The 16,836-nt window shown below is 41.8% G+C and overlaps 1 protein-coding gene across 3 annotated transcripts in view; it reads left to right on the plus strand.

The window, feature by feature from the left end:
- dgkzb (diacylglycerol kinase, zeta b) overlaps positions 1–16,836 on the plus strand; it is a 70,936-nt gene that overhangs the window by 22,869 nt on the left and 31,231 nt on the right. The window contains exons 1-2 of one of the 3 annotated variants that reach the window (XM_047385598.1): positions 13,333–14,392; positions 15,276–15,375. In XM_047385598.1, coding sequence (XP_047241554.1) covers positions 13,401–14,392; positions 15,276–15,375 — 1,092 coding nt within the window. In that variant the 5' untranslated portion in view covers positions 13,333–13,400. Of the gene's footprint in view, positions 1–13,332; positions 14,393–15,275; positions 15,376–16,836 lie in introns of those variants that run through there. The other 2 variants (XM_047385608.1, XM_047385616.1) reach the window with 2 other exon arrangements.

The raw sequence follows: 16,836 nt of genomic DNA on the forward strand, positions 1-16,836 counted from the left end.
AAAGTGACCAAAACATCAGCCAGAAAGCATCGGTACTGAGAAGTGGTCTGTGGTCCCCACCTGCAGAACCACTCCTTTATTGAGTGTGTCTTAATAATCACCAAAGATTTCCCCCGGTTGTCTATTACATTTGCACATCAGCTGTGAAATTGATTGTCAATCAGTGTTGCTTCCTAAGTGGACAGTTTGAATTCACCGAAGTTTGATTTACTTGGAGTTATATTGGGTTGTTTAAGTGTTCCCTTTATTTTTTTGAGCAGTGTATAATGTCCTAATATGGTCAGAAATACGAACGTGTGTGTGAGATGATGTTGGTGGTTTTCTCAGCTATAAGAGGAACTAGGTTATTGCAGCAATGAGCCACTTTGAGATGAGAGTCAAAATTGTCTCTGCAGATGAAGTCCATCAGAGCAGAATGAACCCACAGAACCACCTCTGCCCCTGTTACAGCATGTGTGTGCAGTCAGAACCCAGGGATTACACAGACCCACTTCCTGGACTATCTTCGTCACTTGCTGCCCTGTTTCTATAAATAGTCGGGTCCAGAGGGGAGAACGCAGCTCCGGGGAGGAGATGAGATGGTAGAAAGGACCTCGGTCATCAGGAACACCTCCATACGTTGAAATGATAAGTTTTAGGTTTAACTCGTGTGCTGTGACCACTAGATGGCAGCACAGTGACAAAGACTGTGAAGCATTCTGCAGCAAAGGAGAGAAAACTGGTTCTGTGTTTTGATTAGACCATAACATAGACTCATAAACACAAGCTGTGAGCTGCTGATCAGATGTATCTGAACTTCTTATCAATTAATCTTCTGGCTGTCTGAACCAGAAAGCAGATGCATCACTTTCAGCGGATCTGGGATCAGTTTTCCTGTTACTTATGTAAGAGGAATCAGATACAGACGAGGTTCCTGCGAAGCCTTGGAAACTGTGTGATTTGCTTTCATAATTTACAGATCTAGATAAGTATGTAAAAAAAAAAAAGAAAAGAAAAGAAAAAATTCATTTTTCAAGACATATTATAAAAATGCTCATTTATTTTACATTGATGTATATTTAAAAGACATCCGTTTTTTTCATTTCACTGCTGGGCCTCAAAATAAATTTCTATCAGCATTTTTAACTGGATCTGCTGTTCTTGGTCTGGTTAAATGGCCAAACTCACGATTGGAATCCTTGCTTGTTAAATTTTTTTAAAACTAACTTTGCTTTGAATAATCTGTGTTTGGTATTGGATAATCCAGTCCAGGTTTGACAAACCTAAGTGTGAAAGATTTTGATCTGGAGTTTAAAAGTTGATAAAAATGCCAAAAAATGTCCCCTTTTATTACTTAATCACATTGGGCATCCACCATAGTTTGAGGCAGAAAGATAAGAAGACTGACTACCACACCAGCGGTGTCAAGATAAATGTTTTATCTAATAATCATTGGCCATTGATTATTAAAATGTTTTATATTCAATGGCCAATGAAAACAAGACATTTAAGATCAGAATATAACATGAGACCAATAAAAAACATTTTAATTCAGACATGTGGGCTGAATGAAAAGTATATTTAATACCTGATTGAAGGTTATTTTCAAGTACTTTTAATCTGACAAACAAGCTACTTTAGAACACATTCTAATTTACTGAATATGACAGTAGATGAATTATGAGTTAATGAAGGAGTTCTCATGTCTGGGACGTTTGAAACAGATGGATTGCTGTTGTTATTCTGTTTTTACTCATGAATCCCTGTAATAAATTCTGTTCAAAGGGAAACTAGTCGCTCACGGCTGAGTTTCTGTAGCTATAGTCTCTGATTTTAAGGATTTCCTTTTCAGTCTGAAGCTTTCCCCACTGAGGGGCTGTTTACTCGTAGAAGCTATTAGCTGAGCTGAGCTGGAAAGATGTTTCAGAACCCCTTGAAACTGGTCAGAAACACAACAACAACTTAAGTCATACTCGGAAGCGTCAGGAAGCCTTTCCTGGAAACACTGTTAATATTTTTAAATGTATGTGAAGTTTGTTGTCCCAGGATGAGAAATTGGAGAGGCCTGTTTAACTGCTTATGAACTGGATTGGTTTCTTTCGCAGTTCTTTATCCGAAGGACGAACTGGATCAGAAATGATGACGGCAGTTTGGTGCACAGACATTTTAAGAAGAAAATTGGAACTTATTGCAGCTGTTTTCACCCGAGCCCATAACGGCCGTCGTTACACTGGTAGAAAAAAAGGGGGAAACTTCCAGGTCTGAGAAGGTCTTCTCATGTGAAGTACGGGGGTGGCAGCATCATGTTGTGGGGGAGCTTTTGCTGCAGGTGCACTTAATCAAAAACAGATGGCATCATGAGGAAAGTAACTGGAAATTTGCATATCATGCAAATTAGTTACAAAAGTGGCAACAACAAAGTCAATGTTTTGAAGCGTCCATCACAAAGGTTTAAACTGAGCTGAACTTTGAACATGAATGAATTCACCTTTAATTTGTGTAAACTGAGCTTTGAACTAGTTCTGTGGAAGAATACGGGCTTGTTTCAGATCTGATAAATAAATTATATTTACTATCCAAAATGTTTAAGACCTGGTTTTATTACTTCTTCAGTCTTTTAACTGCAGCCTTAGCTTTCACTTTCATTCATTTTCCAATCCTCGTTTCTACAATGTTACGTTTTATTGTTTCAAATCTGAATGTGAAACATATTGCCGAGCTGAAACTCCTGAACAGGCGTCTTATATGACATAAATTCCTGTATTTCCCAGTGAAATGTACTACAGGAGGAATCTAGATGAAGGCATCCGAGAGTTGTACCTTCCTGTTTGTAGCTGGCGGTAATCTGTTTGGGCAGCAGGAGGAGGTGATCTAACAGAAGCAGAAGATGCTGATCTTTTAAGCCTCTTCCAGGTTTCAAATCTGTCCTCTAATTGAGGAGAGATTCCCGAATGAATTCCTGCTGCCTGTGGAGGGAGCAGACCTCACTCCTGGGGGGTCAGTAGAAACTGAAGGTCTTTATTATCAGATCAGGGTGTTAAAATGAGCAGAGCTGCTGACAGGAAATCTGGAATCAACTCTTCAGGAGGAAGTTGTATCATAAAGCTGCATCATTTCCCAACTGTGAGACCGAAATCAACAACTAGCTAACTAAAATATACTTAAAAATGTCTTAAAGAGCCACCCAACTGAGCATAAAATGTTTAATTAAGTTTTTGGGCCATCAAACCGAAGGAATCACAGGTTCAGACTTTGGTTTTCATCTTTAGGGCAGAAGGTTGGAATCAAACATCAGGCTTAAAAACAGAAAACACCAATTTCAAAACAGCTGTCAGGATAAACGGCAAAATGCACAAAACATATTTTTTAAACTAATTCAAATCCCAAAAAAAGACAATTATATTCTCGTACGCTACAGGCCAAAGTTTGGGAAGCATCTTCGGGTTTCTGTTCAGGTGTTCAGGAGGCCTTTCTTAGAAACTAGTTCCTATAGTGTTTACAATGAACTTACTGCTTTATATGAGGCCTTGTTTTCATTGATACGCACAATTTTCCCCAGTTTACCTTTAGCTGTACAGGTCCTTCTCAAAAAATTAGCATATTGTGATAAAGTTAATTATTTTCCATAATGTCATGATGAAAATTTAACATTCATATATTTTAGATTCATTGCACACTAACTGAAATATTTCAGGTCTTTTATTGTCTTAATACGGATGATTTTGGCATACAGCTCATGAAAACCCAAAATTCCTATCTCACAAAATTAGCATATCATTAAAAGGGTCTCTAAACGAGCTATGAACCTAATCATCTGAATCAACGAGTTAACTCTAAACACCTGCAAAAGATTCCTGAGGCCTTTAAAACTCCCAGCCTGGTTCATCACTCAAAACCCCAATCATGGGTAAGACTGCCGACCTGACTGCTGTCCAGAAGGCCACTATTGACACCCTCAAGCAAGAGGGTAAGACACAGAAAGAAATTTCTGAACGAATAGGCTGTTCCCAGAGTGCTGTATCAAGGCACCTCAGTGGGAAGTCTGTGGGAAGGAAAAAGTGTGGCAGAAAACGCTGCACAACGAGAAGAGGTGACCGGACTCTGAGGAAGATTGTGGAGAAGGGCCGATTCCAGACCTTGGGGGACCTGCGGAAGCAGTGGACTGAGTCTGGAGTAGAAACATCCAGAGCCACCGTGCACAGGCGTGTGCAGGAAATGGGCTACAGGTGCCGCATTCCCCAGACCTGGGCTACAGAGAAGCAGCACTGGACTGTTGCTCAGTGGTCCAAAGTACTTTTTTCAGATGAAAGCAAATTCTGCATGTCATTCGGAAATCAAGGTGCCAGAGTCTGGAGGAAGACTGGGGAGAAGGAAATGCCAAAATGCCAGAAGTCCAGTGTCAAGAACCCACAGTCAGTGATGGTCTGGGGTGCCGTGTCAGCTGCTGGTGTTGGTCCACTGTGTTTTATCAAGGGCAGGGTCAATGCAGCTAGCTATCAGGAGATTTTGGAGCACTTCATGCTTCCATCTGCTGAAAAGCTTTATGGAGATGAAGATTTCATTTTTCAGCACGACCTGGCACCTGCTCACAGTGCCAAAACCACTGGTAAATGGTTTACTGACCATGGTATCACTGTGCTCAATTGGCCTGCCAACTCTCCTGACCTGAACCCCATAGAGAATCTGTGGGATATTGTGAAGAGAACGTTGAGAGACTCAAGACCCAACACTCTGGATGAGCTAAAGGCCGCTATCGAAGCATCCTGGGCCTCCATAAGACCTCAGCAGTGCCACAGGCTGATTGCCTCCATGCCACGCCGCATTGAAGCAGTCATTTCTGCAAAAGGATTCCCGACCAAGTATTGAGTGCATAACTGTACATGATTATTTGAAGGTTGACGTTTTTTGTATTAAAAACACTTTTATTTTATTGGTCGGATGAAATATGCTAATTTTGTGAGATAGGAATTTTTGGTTTTCATGAGCTGTATGCCAAAATCATCCGTATTAACACAATAAAAGACCTGAAATATTTCAGTTAGAGTGCAATGAATCTAAAATATATGAATGTTAAATTTTCATCATGGCATTATGGAAAATAATGAACTTTATCACAATATGCTAATATTTTGAGAAGGACCTGTACATTGATGCTGTCTAGAGGTGCGTAGAAAGGCCAAAAACCTACTCAAGAGTAAAAAAAGTAAAGCAAATTTTAAAGACTACATTAATATAAATAAATGAATAAATATTATCAATACAAAATAACTAATTCAGGCAGAAGAAACTCATTTTCAAATCTAGTTTTCTGTACATCTTTTGTAATTTAGATTTTCTTTTTAAACCATTTACTTCCAGTGACAGTATATCCTATTTACTGTGTGTTCCAGGCTGCACGGTGCCATAGTTGGTAACACTGTTGCCTTGCAGCAAGAAGGTCCTGTGTTCAAATCCCAGCCTGAGGTCTTTCTTCATGGAGTTTGCATGTTCTCCCTGTCAATGCTTAGGTTCTCTCCGGGTACTCTGGCTTCCTCCCACAGTCCAAAAACAGGACTGTTAGCTGTTCTCTCTAAATTGCCCTTAGTGAGTGTGTGTCTGCATGGTTGTCTGTCCTGTTTGTCTCTGTGTTGCCAGTGATGGACTAGCAACCTGTCCAAGGTGTCCCCCGCCTCTAACCCAATCAAAGAAAGGCATCAGGCCTGTCTCAAGCGGTCTCCAACCATCTCAGTCGGTCAAGACAGAATGCAGGCCAGTCCAACTGCTGTACCCTCTTCTCTCTGGCTCTCCAGCCATGCCTGTAAGATGTGGTCTTCCATTGTCCTGCTCAGAAATGCATGGATGTCCCTGGAAAATAAATCTCTGCTGGACTTTTCTGCATTAATACCTCCACAGCCGAAAAGAAAATGTGCTTTGTGTTTTGCCCTAACCCTACAACCCATTATATCACAGTGCCTGCCTGCTGACCACAAGTTGGGTGCTTGTTTTCCAACAAACATCTGAAATATTGAGACAATCCATGCTCCCATCTTGAGATGGTCCGTACCAGATGCCTCTGAACCCAGAGAGGTGGACACACCTCTGGACAAGGTCAACATCAGGCAACTTTCTGCACTGTAGAGTTTTTGAATGTAACTCAGAGGGGCTGGACTAAGGTTTCCCAAAGTAATATCTGGTCCTCTCTGTTCCAACAGCTGTTGATGAACGATAGTTTTTGATACAGACCCATCTGAGGGATTAGAGGTCATGGCTGTCCAGTTCAGCTGATCCAGAGACAGAGCCATGCTTCTCCTAAGCAACATCGGGATCGCCCAACAGAATCAGAGCCCTTTCTTATTAACCCCATGTTCAGCCGTCCTGTCTGGAGGAAGACGAACAATATTTGGACAGATTAACATGCAGCTTTTCCTCCTGTCATTTTTCTCCGTAATTGGATCCATAATGCAGCAGGGCGCTGGCCTTGAAGTGTTAATGAGGAGTTGTTGGAGCGGTCACCGCTCCATTCATCTCTGCTGAAGAGCGATTATAAAAACAGCTGCAGATCATCTGGTCCTGGATCAGCTGCTTAGTTGTCTTGCACGTCTCACAGAGAGACACTGATGTAAAGCTGCTCTCAGAGCAGTTTGTAGCTTTTAAGTGTAGATTTATAGCTGAAGATCAGCTGGTCCTGAATCAGACACTGGTCAGCAGGCAGCAGAGGGAAGGTGAGATGAACCTGAAGCAGTTTGGAAAACCCGAAGCTGCAGATTAGCTGGTCCTGGATCTGTTTAGCTGAAGTAAAGGCACACTCATGGCAGTTTATATTCTGAACACAGATCTGAAGCTGCAGATCAGCTGGTCCTGGATCTGTTCACCAGCTAATAGAACTAAACTGACTAGTTTGCAGTTCTGAGATCAGCTGAAGCAGTGAGAAGGTGAGCCTATTCTAGATCAAGCTCCTAATTAAGCTGCAAGCAGAGAGACACTGAGGTGAAGCTTTGCTCAGATCAGTTTAGATTATTGCAGCTGAAGCAGTACACAAGTAAACTGGTCCTGGATCAGCTGCCTAGCAGCAGAGGTAAGTTGATAAATTGTTCTCAGCCCAGTTTACTGCTCTGGGTGCAAATCTAAAGCTGCATAGCAGCTGCTCCTGGATCAGCTCACGTCTCCTCATTCATAAGCTAAATATGGACCCTTTTAGATTATTCGCAGGTGAAGCAGGAAGCTGGTCCAGGGTCAGCCGCTCAGCTCTGCAGAGGGAAGATGAGGTGAAGCTGCTCTTAGGGCTGTTTTAACCAGCCGCTCGCTGTGTTCACGCAGCTGCCTCTCAGTGCATCTCTGCTCTTCATCTGTGCAGGACCGAGCGTCTCTCAGCCTCCTGTCAGGTTGTATTCAGCTGCGAAGATCTGCTGCTTTTCATTTATTCTGTTGAGTTGTTTGCTGTTGTGTCGATGTTTTTAACTACCGGACCATCTCAGTCAGTGTTTCTGCCTCCTGACGGATCGATCCCTGACTTAATGAGACAGATTGCAGATTAGTCTCAGATTTCTTCTTATAATCCTCTGATTCTCCTGTTTGCAGCTATAATTGTTTCAGATAAAATCAAACCCTTAAAACTGTTGCATTGGAATAAAAATATGAGTTTTGCTCCTCTGTCCTGTCCATTAGCAACATTATTCACATTTTTATTTACACTAAAGAATCAGGACACAAAATATATTTGATTAAAATCTGAAACTTAATTTCTTGAAGAAAAATTTGACTTTCAGATCTTTCATATTTTGTTAATGTTTCAGAAAAAAAAAATCTGAGTAATGAATTTAGGAACAATGCAAGTTTAAAGTTCTGTTCATAAATAAGAAGAACTGATTTTAAAAAGCTTTTATAATTCAGATATATTTTAATTTGAATTCTTAAATTATTTCCCTTCTTATATTTATATATTTATAGAGCAGCCGGTGCTGCGTTTATTGTTTGATGAAACTGTTTGGTTTTATCCTGGTGCAGATACCGGTCCAGACACCTGGAAAAGGTGTTGCTGCAAAGCAGAGCTCCACAGCTTTCTAAGACAGTAACAGAGAACAAGAGACCTGCTGTAAAACATGCAAATGTATGAAAACAAGCTCTGCTTCGTGCAGGAAATTTTCCACATGTGACGCATATTTCATGGCTTTATATGGCTTTCATAGGTCTACAGATACTTTATTAACCCTGGGAGGGAAATTATTTTTCATAGCAGCAGACAACAGAGTATGTGTAAAATATGTCAAAATAAAGCTGGAAACCATAAAAATAAGCAAATATCACTGTGAAAACATTGATAGATAACTGTCTAGCATTTCTGTAGGAAAGATTTTTCTACATAAAAATTTATTATAATTAGCAAATAGTGCCAGTCTGTAAAATGTTGTGGATACATGAACAGATGGAAGAAAAAAATTGAAATATAAAAGTTGTTACAGTGACTGTTTCAGAAAAAAGTGAGCCTGATTTTATTTTTAATGAGAAAACCCTCTGAAAAAGTGTATATAAAACTTTTGTCATTCAGGAAATCTGTCCTGAAAATCGGACTGGAGTTGGGGAAAAGTTAGATTTTTTTCTTTTTCTTTTTCATTTATTTATTTATTAATTAATTAAATTGTTTATTTATTAAAAACCTCCCGGCCTGTGGTCTTTCTGCATGGAGTTTGCATGTTCTCCCCGTGCATGCGTGGGTTCTCACTGGGTACTCTGGCGTCCTCCCACAGTCCAAAAACATGACTGTTAGGTTAATTGGTCTCTCTGAATTGCCTTTAGGTGTGTGAATGAGTGTGTGCGTGGTTGTTTGTCCTGTATGTCTCTGTGTTGCCCTGCGATGGATTGGCGACCTGTCCAGGGTGGACCCTGCTTCTCGCCCGTAGACTGCTAGAGATAGACACCAGCTCCCCCGTGACCCACTATGGAAGAAGCAGTATAGAAGATGAATGAATAATTGAATGAATAGTTTATTTATTCATATTTCATCCAAGTCCTGCCCTTTTCCTCCATTCATAACCACAATGAGGCTTTTGCCTGAATCCATATACTAGAATTCATGAAAAACTGATTATAAGATTTAAAGGTTTTCAAAAATATAACGCTAGTGTTTAAAATGGGAGATTTGGAAGGTGCTTTAAAGTTGGGGTATGACATTTCTTCTAGTATCTTTCAAGTATCTGTCTGCATCAAGCCCAGGTTTACTTTATTGCAGAAGTTGATCAAATTTGTTATTCGTTTGTAATTATTTGTAAAATTAATGCTGTTCAATTCAGCGTTTTTTCTAACTTACTCTGCAGATATATCTCACTCATCTTCATGCCAGTTCAGCTCTATCCACAGAGCAAAATTTACCTTTTATTCCAAACAAGCTGTTGATGTGGTAGAAAGGTAAGAAGGCATCTACATGAAGAATTCACTGATGTCTGAAGGTGGTTATGAAGCTGTGGAGGTTTTGACCACATCAGGGGGCTAAACGAACCTGTCTTTGGAACAGGTGACAGGTGAGGCAAGTGATGGGTCAGACAGGTAAGGCCAGGTGAGACACATAAGAGGCGAGACAGGTAACGGGTGAGACATGTAAGGGGTGAAACAAAATACTGGTGACACACATCAGACAGGTGACCAGTAAGACAGGTAATATGTGAGACAGGTAGCAGGTAAGGCTGCAGAGTGATAGTGAGGAAGACAAAGGTCTATAAATAGCTGTTTCCTCTGAAGTTGATAATCTGTCTGCCGGCAGGCGCTCACGTAACGTCTTCCTGCTAATCCGTTGGAGCCGACAGTTATGGAAACACAGCCGAGATCAGGGATTACACCCGCTGCTACAGACACACTGGTAACACTGGTCATTCTGGTGAGACTCTCTGAAGGTGGAGTGAGACTAATGAAGCAGGAAGTAACGACTTGTTTCCTGAATGTTTAACTGGAAGGCTTCCAGATCGGAGTTGGTGTAAAGACCTGCAGACGACAAGGATTTAAAGTGGGGCTCTGCAGAGAGCTGATCTGGGCTCATTTTGGCTCATTCTGTGTCTCTCTGTGAACTTTAGAGTGAGGGTCAATGTGAATTTGGTATTTTTCTGTTAGTTGACTCCTCTGTGTGAACATTTAGCTTCTTTTCCCCTCTTTTTGCATCTCTTCTTGTTAGATCTGTCCATTTAAAGCTAATTTGTTCAGATTATTTTGTTTCTGATCAAAAGTCTTTAATTTCGTGTTTGAGTTTTGTTTGTTTCACATCTTTTTGTTGTTTAATTTTTTGTTATTTTGCATTGTTTCTATGGTAACTTGGGGTAGTTTTTGCACCTGTTTCTTGCAGTATTAAGTCCCCGTGTTTTCTCTGTCCCAATTTTTCATAATGCATCTCTTTGCATTATTTTGGAGCTTGTTTGGCTTCTTTCTGGGTTGGTTCTTCTGGATTCTTTGGGCTATCTGCTGCTTTTTGTGGACTTCCTCTGTCTCTTTTTGCTGTTTTTTCTTTTAGTTTTATTTGACATTGTCACCGTTTGCATCTTTTTTCTGGTCTTGTGTCTCACTGGAGTTCTATCTTGAGGCTTTGATTCTTCTACTGGCTGACGTTTTCCATCAGACAGAGGTAGAGGCACCCCCCATGCAGACACTCTAGGTTTGTTGCCGGATGATGGAGCAGAGCTCTGGCTGCATTTGGGCCAGCCGTCCGAACTGAGCATTCAGACCGCTGACTCGGGATCAGTTTTCCATCTGGTTCCTGGTGTGTTTTGGTTGGAGGCCTGGAAAGCAGCAAGTTGTTGTGGCTTTTATTACAGTTGTTGTTTGTGTCACAGTAGTGATGACAGCTTCCTGTCGTCGTGCTGATTGTCCTGCAGAGTGATGCCACACTTCCTGTGAGCAATTTATAATTAATGTTCTCGGCAGGTGAGCAGGGATCAGATGGTTCTGTAACATGAGGAGATCTGTATTCAGTCTGAATGAGCCAAGCTGTCAGCGGGCTGAGGGGTGCCTTCACCACCAGGAGGAGTTAGACCTTCCTCTGCTTCCATCCTGAAGGAGGAGAGTAAGCAGGTGGAGAACCTGGAATGATGTGGAGTCCAAACAGATTCAGGGGAAATTCTGTGAATAAATGAAATCCAGTCAGGTTGCACATCCAGCAAGACAAATGTTTGTCCCAAACCACACCAACTTCCTATATAGGATAAGGAAAGAAATGTGAAAGAGGAGTCAGAAAGAAGGAGAAACAAACCACCTGCTTCTGCACTCTGCTGTGATGTGAGTCTGAGATGAACTTGTTTGAAATAAAACATGTCAGATTATTTACCTGTGAATGAAACAGCCTTAAAGCTAGGGGATGTAAAATATATAGCAAATTAATTTGTTGTTGTTACAATATCACTGTACGTAATATTAGTTGGTGCATCTTGGACTGCAATAAATATTAGCTAATGATATAAGTACTATGCATTCAGACTCTCCATGCCAGTAATATATATCACAGGCATATATTACAGGAGAAAATATACATCAAGGTCTTTTGGTCATTAAAAATCTACAGCTGTGTTTTTCTGCCAGAGTAGCTCAGTAGCTCCAGATGGCACAATGCAGAAATACATCATCACTGTTTAGTAACGTGTTTGTTTATCGCAAGTTATTATTTAGCAGCTTTATTGGATGTTTCTGTAATATCATGCAACTTATTTACCATCTGCAGACAGGAGCTGAGCTGAGAGCTCAGACTAACGTACTGCAAGCTGCAAATTTTACTGTACTTGGCTGACAGGTACTGGTTCTGATCCATCCTTCTGAGTCAGGATGTGTTGAGCCCATCCATCCATCCATACCTGCTTAGCCTTGTAGGGTCCCAGAGGGGCTGGTGCCTATCTCCAGCTGTCATTGGATGAGACGCAGGGGACACCCTGGTCAGGTCGGCAGTCCATCACAGAGATTCACAGGACAAAAAAAAACCATGCACGCACACAGTCATACCTAAGGGCAATTTAGATGAACTAATTAACCTATTGGTCATATTTTTCAATGTGGGAGGTAGCCAGAATACCCATAGATGCAGTAAATCCAGAGCTTTATCCTTTAGCTCAGCTGGTTCATTTAAGTTTTGGCTCCTTCTGGTGCACTTTGAGTTTTATAACATCTTTATCTAGGTTAGATAACACATGATAACACATTTCTACCACCCTAACATGTACTGTAGTGTTAGCACATGTGCAATGAGCAGAATAACACAGAGCGGTGGTCCAGTAGTCCTGTATGTCTGATGTTGGTGGTGATAAAATACAGAACTATGCAGAGGTTACAGACATCAAACAGATGTTTATGTTATACAGCACAGCCTAAACAGTGCGGTGAGATGTTTTAGGTTTTCAATGTAAAAAAAAAAAAACTTGATTTAATACAAAAAACTGTTTTCAAATGATGATTTGTTAAAGGATCAACTCTATCCAAACCAACCTGGACCTGTGAGCAAATATAACCATCATCAACTTGGTTCTTTTTCATGAGCCAGATCCAGGCCTGACTGCTTGTATCTGCCAGACCTGTGTGTTCAAGAAATCCCTAAAATAGTACCTGTCTGACGATATGAAGTAGGATAAAAGAAGCAACACATCGTGCTTTGATTTGATGAAAAATAAAGTCACTGACATCTGTCTGTCTGGAAAGGGTTACAAAGACATTTCTAATGCATTGGTCTGCATTTATGTTGTAAAACAAGACAACGATCCAAGTAACACCAGCAAGTCCATTTCTTAATGGCAAAAAAAACAAACAAAATGAAGGTTTTGGAGGGGCCGAGTCAAAGTCTTGACTCAAGCGGCTTGTTTGTACTTGACAACTCTACAATGAGGCCGAATTAAAGCAATTCTGCAAAGAGGAGTGGGCCAAAATTCCTTCATAGTGGTGTAGAAGACTCATAACCAGGTATGGCAAACTCTTGATGGCAGTTATGGCCGTACGGTGGCACAACCAGTTATTAGGTTTAGGTTTGGATATATATTTTTTCTTTAATGAATGAAATTGTTATTTGAAAACTGAAAAAAATGTATATTAAAAGTTGTAGGATTATTTGAAACCTTTTAGGTGTGACAAATACAATGAGAACAGAAGAAATTAGTCAAGGGACCAATTATTATTCGGAGCACTATCAAAAGAGTCCTGCAGATGGTTCAGCGGTTTCTGAGTTTGGATCTCAACTTGTATGAGTTACATCAATAAATATTAAATCTTCCGAGGAACTCTGAAAACTATCTGAGTGCTGAAGATTCAGGGTACACGCAGCAGACTCTAATCTGGTTTCCTGGTTTGAAAACCCTACATGGTTCTGTAAATGATGCAGGGTCTTCTTTGGGTTTCTTTTAACTGAGATCAGCTTCGGTAACCTCAGCCTAACTTTCTACACCAACAGCCATAGAAGCCTTTCTGAGATCCGCCCCGTCTCTGCGTCCAACATGGACACCTTTTTCCGTCGTCACTTCAAGAGAAAGGAAGCAGCCCTGCAGGTGGATACCGAGACCGCCGCCTGCCGTCAGCGGAGGCCCAGCGTGGCTGTCCCCACTAGTAAGGCCCGCCGCAGGTCCAGTGTGGGCCTTCCATCCTCTGCCTTGATGCAGCGCCGCCGCTCCACTGTCCAGCAGCCAGCGCTACTGAGCGCAAGTGGGGGCCGCCTGGCAAAGATTCCCAAACATGGAAGAAGGGGACACACCCGCCGGCGGTCCAGCACCACCACACCCAGCCTGAACCCGAGGTTTGCTGTGTGCCGGAGAAAGGTGGGGAAGCTGCGGACCATCGACACTCATCTGCTGGGGCCATCCATGCTGCTGGCCAGCCTCATCCAGATGGCTGAGGAAGAGGAGGATGGGGAGGGAGGCAGCTTGGGGGCTCGGCTTCCAGCAGGTGAACAACAGGTGGAGGTAAGGGACGAAGGCAACAATAGAGGGACATCTTCCCACTCTAGCAGCCTCCAATCAGACGGAGATGATGACAGCAGCGATTACTCGAGCAACAGCCAGTCAGAAGGCAGTCTGCTGTCAGAGGCGGAGGCAGAGCAGCTGCCTGAGGAGGAAGAGGAAGATGAAATCCCCACCCCAACCCTCTCTACCTCCACCCTGCAGGTACTGAGGAAGCCCCCTGACATACTATCTCCATCGCGGCCCTTGATCCGGGCCCCTCGCTGCCTGCGCAGGAATTCCTCTCAGGTGTTTGCCGGAGACTTGTCTCCATTCATCTGCCACCGTGGCTCCAGCTACAGGAAAAAGAGGAAGATCTCCACCATCTGCAAGGCTGGGAGCCCCTGGCCTGGCCGAGGCCACCTTCTGCCCAGCCGCAAATGTTCTGTCTACTACCTCAACCATCCGGCCTTCTTCAGGGGTCCCGGGGCACTCAGCCCGCTGGGACCCCATAGCTACGACTCCCGCTTGGAAAGTCTGAGTGCCTTCCTGCTGTATGTAGTCCAGATGCTGTCTGAAGATGTCTTAAGTTCTGTGTGATGAGTTTCAGTGTTTGTGTGGCATGAAAACAGATCTGAGGTCAGATTGTGCAGAACAAACTGTGCTGTTCCTGCACAATATCTGCTGAAATTCCCAAATCCAAATTTTAAAAAACTCTCTAAATATGGGTATACTGTCTTTGGTAAACAAAGATTTTCAAGCAGGAATCTGTATTTCATGCTCAGATATGAAAATGCTCCTCTGTCAAAGCCACAAGAAATTTTGAAGGGTGCCAGTACTGCTTGAAAATACCACCTACATCAAGTTTCCTTTGTTAACACTAAAGAATGTCTTCCTTGATGAAGCAGCTGAGAAACATGACGAGTTGCTGGTTGCTTTATTGCCCCATCTCAGGACAATAAAGAAAACTTAAATCTGGGACAATAGCATTTGTGATCTTTATGGAGTCTAAAATGTAGGAAAAATATGTTTTTTTCAGATAATACATAGTGTAACCACAAACAAAATCTTGTTTAATGTTCAGCTTCACAGTTTGAAAGTTTCTGAGTGAACTGCTGCATCATCCATATTAATGTTTCAGAAAGGGGCTGAATTTCATCCTTTAAAACAAACATCAGAGTAGTTCTGGTGCCTTGAACCAATATAAAATGAATGAAGTCTAAATCTAAAGGTGTCTCTTAATTATTCTCAAGGCCCGGTTGCTCGTTTTGTTTTAGGACCCAGCATGAAGTATAAAAATAAAGACACTAAAACCTCTCCACAGGACTGAACTGACCTTAGCTTTGATCACATCCAGTATGATTTCTATTACACTGATTTAATATTTAGATAAAGTAATCTTGCTCAGAGGTTTTTCTTCTCTTCTGCCGTTTGCAGGAAAGCCATCGCCAAGTCGAGCTTGCAGCACGCCGCGACTCAGCCCAACGTGTCCGGACAAACGGACTATCTGCAGCCGAACAGCACCGTCGACTGGAGCGTAAGTGGCTGTTTTCATTCAGAGATGAAATGTAGTTGAATCACGTTTATGAAACACAGACTCAACATGAGTTAGAAACATTATGAAGATGCAGAGAAAAGAACAGAAAATGGACACATAGGTCCAACCACTATAGGTTCTCAGTTTAGTTTGGACTGTTACAATGTTTTACTTTGCATTAAAACCACAGTTAGTCCACAAAAATCTCCAGAGTCAACATTTTTATTCCCATCTGATGCCATTAGAGACCACTTGGCATGGACCTTCGTCTTCAATTCACTCCACAGATATTCCCTGGGATTCAAGTGGGTTTTATGCTGGTCTGTCAGAAACGTTCACTCTGGCCTTCAGGAGGTTGTTCTTCACCAGCAGCGACGTACGCCAAACCCAGACCCAGTTTTGCTGATGACTGCTTTTGGTTTCTGTCAGAATCTTTGATAGCTTCCACCTTGACAGGATATCTGAAGCCCCCATTTTTCACTGTGGGGACAGTGTTTTTTGGATTATAGGCTCCTCCAATCTTTTTCCAAACACAAGCAATGTCTCTGTAATCTAAGAGCTCTAGTTTCATCTTATTTGACCAAAGAGCATGTTTTCAGGATGCAGAATCTTCTCCAGGCTGTCGTTGGCATACTTCAGTCCTTCTTGAAGGTGTCTCTTATGTAAAAGTGAAGTTTTTTTTGGTTTGCAGCCTTGCAGGACATTCCTGTGTTCAGCTCCCGTGATTTTCTTCTTCAACACTGGAGTTCCTGACTTGGCTAAGTCATTTATTATTGTCTTAGCAGTTGTTTTGGGGTCTTTCTCTGCCAGGCTTGTCCTGTGCTGTCCATTTCTGTTTGAACGTCTTGATGATACTTCTCGCTCCAGTTCTTGACACCTGGAAACCCGGTAATAACTTGTGTTCATCCTTCCCCCCAATTGTGAGCATCAACAGTTGTTTTTCTCATGTCTAAACAGATTTGTTTTTTCTTTTTGGCATGAGGCTTTCTCAGCTGACATCTCAACCCTTTACTAAACGTCTTCTGCTATGTGTAAATTGTGCGAAAACCCTCGGTTTTAACTTGAATTTACAAGCTTTGAGCATCACAGAGTTAAAAGACATCATGTGCTGCTGCTCAATTAAAAGGTCAGTTCTTAAGGAGGCTAAATATTTTGATCCAAAACAAATTTAGGACATTCGAAAGGCCGTGTTTAAAATGAATTACTTATCTGTTCAAAAGGGGAAACATTTCTAAAACGATGACAATTTCATGAGGAGGCTAATTATTTTTTCCGCTAGTGTGAACGGGATGAGGCTGTTTATGGTGAAAGATTCAGAAACCTTTTAGACGTAGAAAATACAGTATTGAAAAACAATTATCCACTAGTTTCCATTTCTGCAGAGAGGAGAAATCAGACACCAAAGTTCACACCATCGCAGGATTTCTCAGACTTAAATTGGAACAGATGGTTATAATGTAC

The sequence above is a fragment of the Girardinichthys multiradiatus genome, chromosome 2, assembly GCF_021462225.1.
Source record: "Girardinichthys multiradiatus isolate DD_20200921_A chromosome 2, DD_fGirMul_XY1, whole genome shotgun sequence".
NCBI classification, from domain to species: Eukaryota; Metazoa; Chordata; class Actinopteri; order Cyprinodontiformes; family Goodeidae; genus Girardinichthys; species Girardinichthys multiradiatus.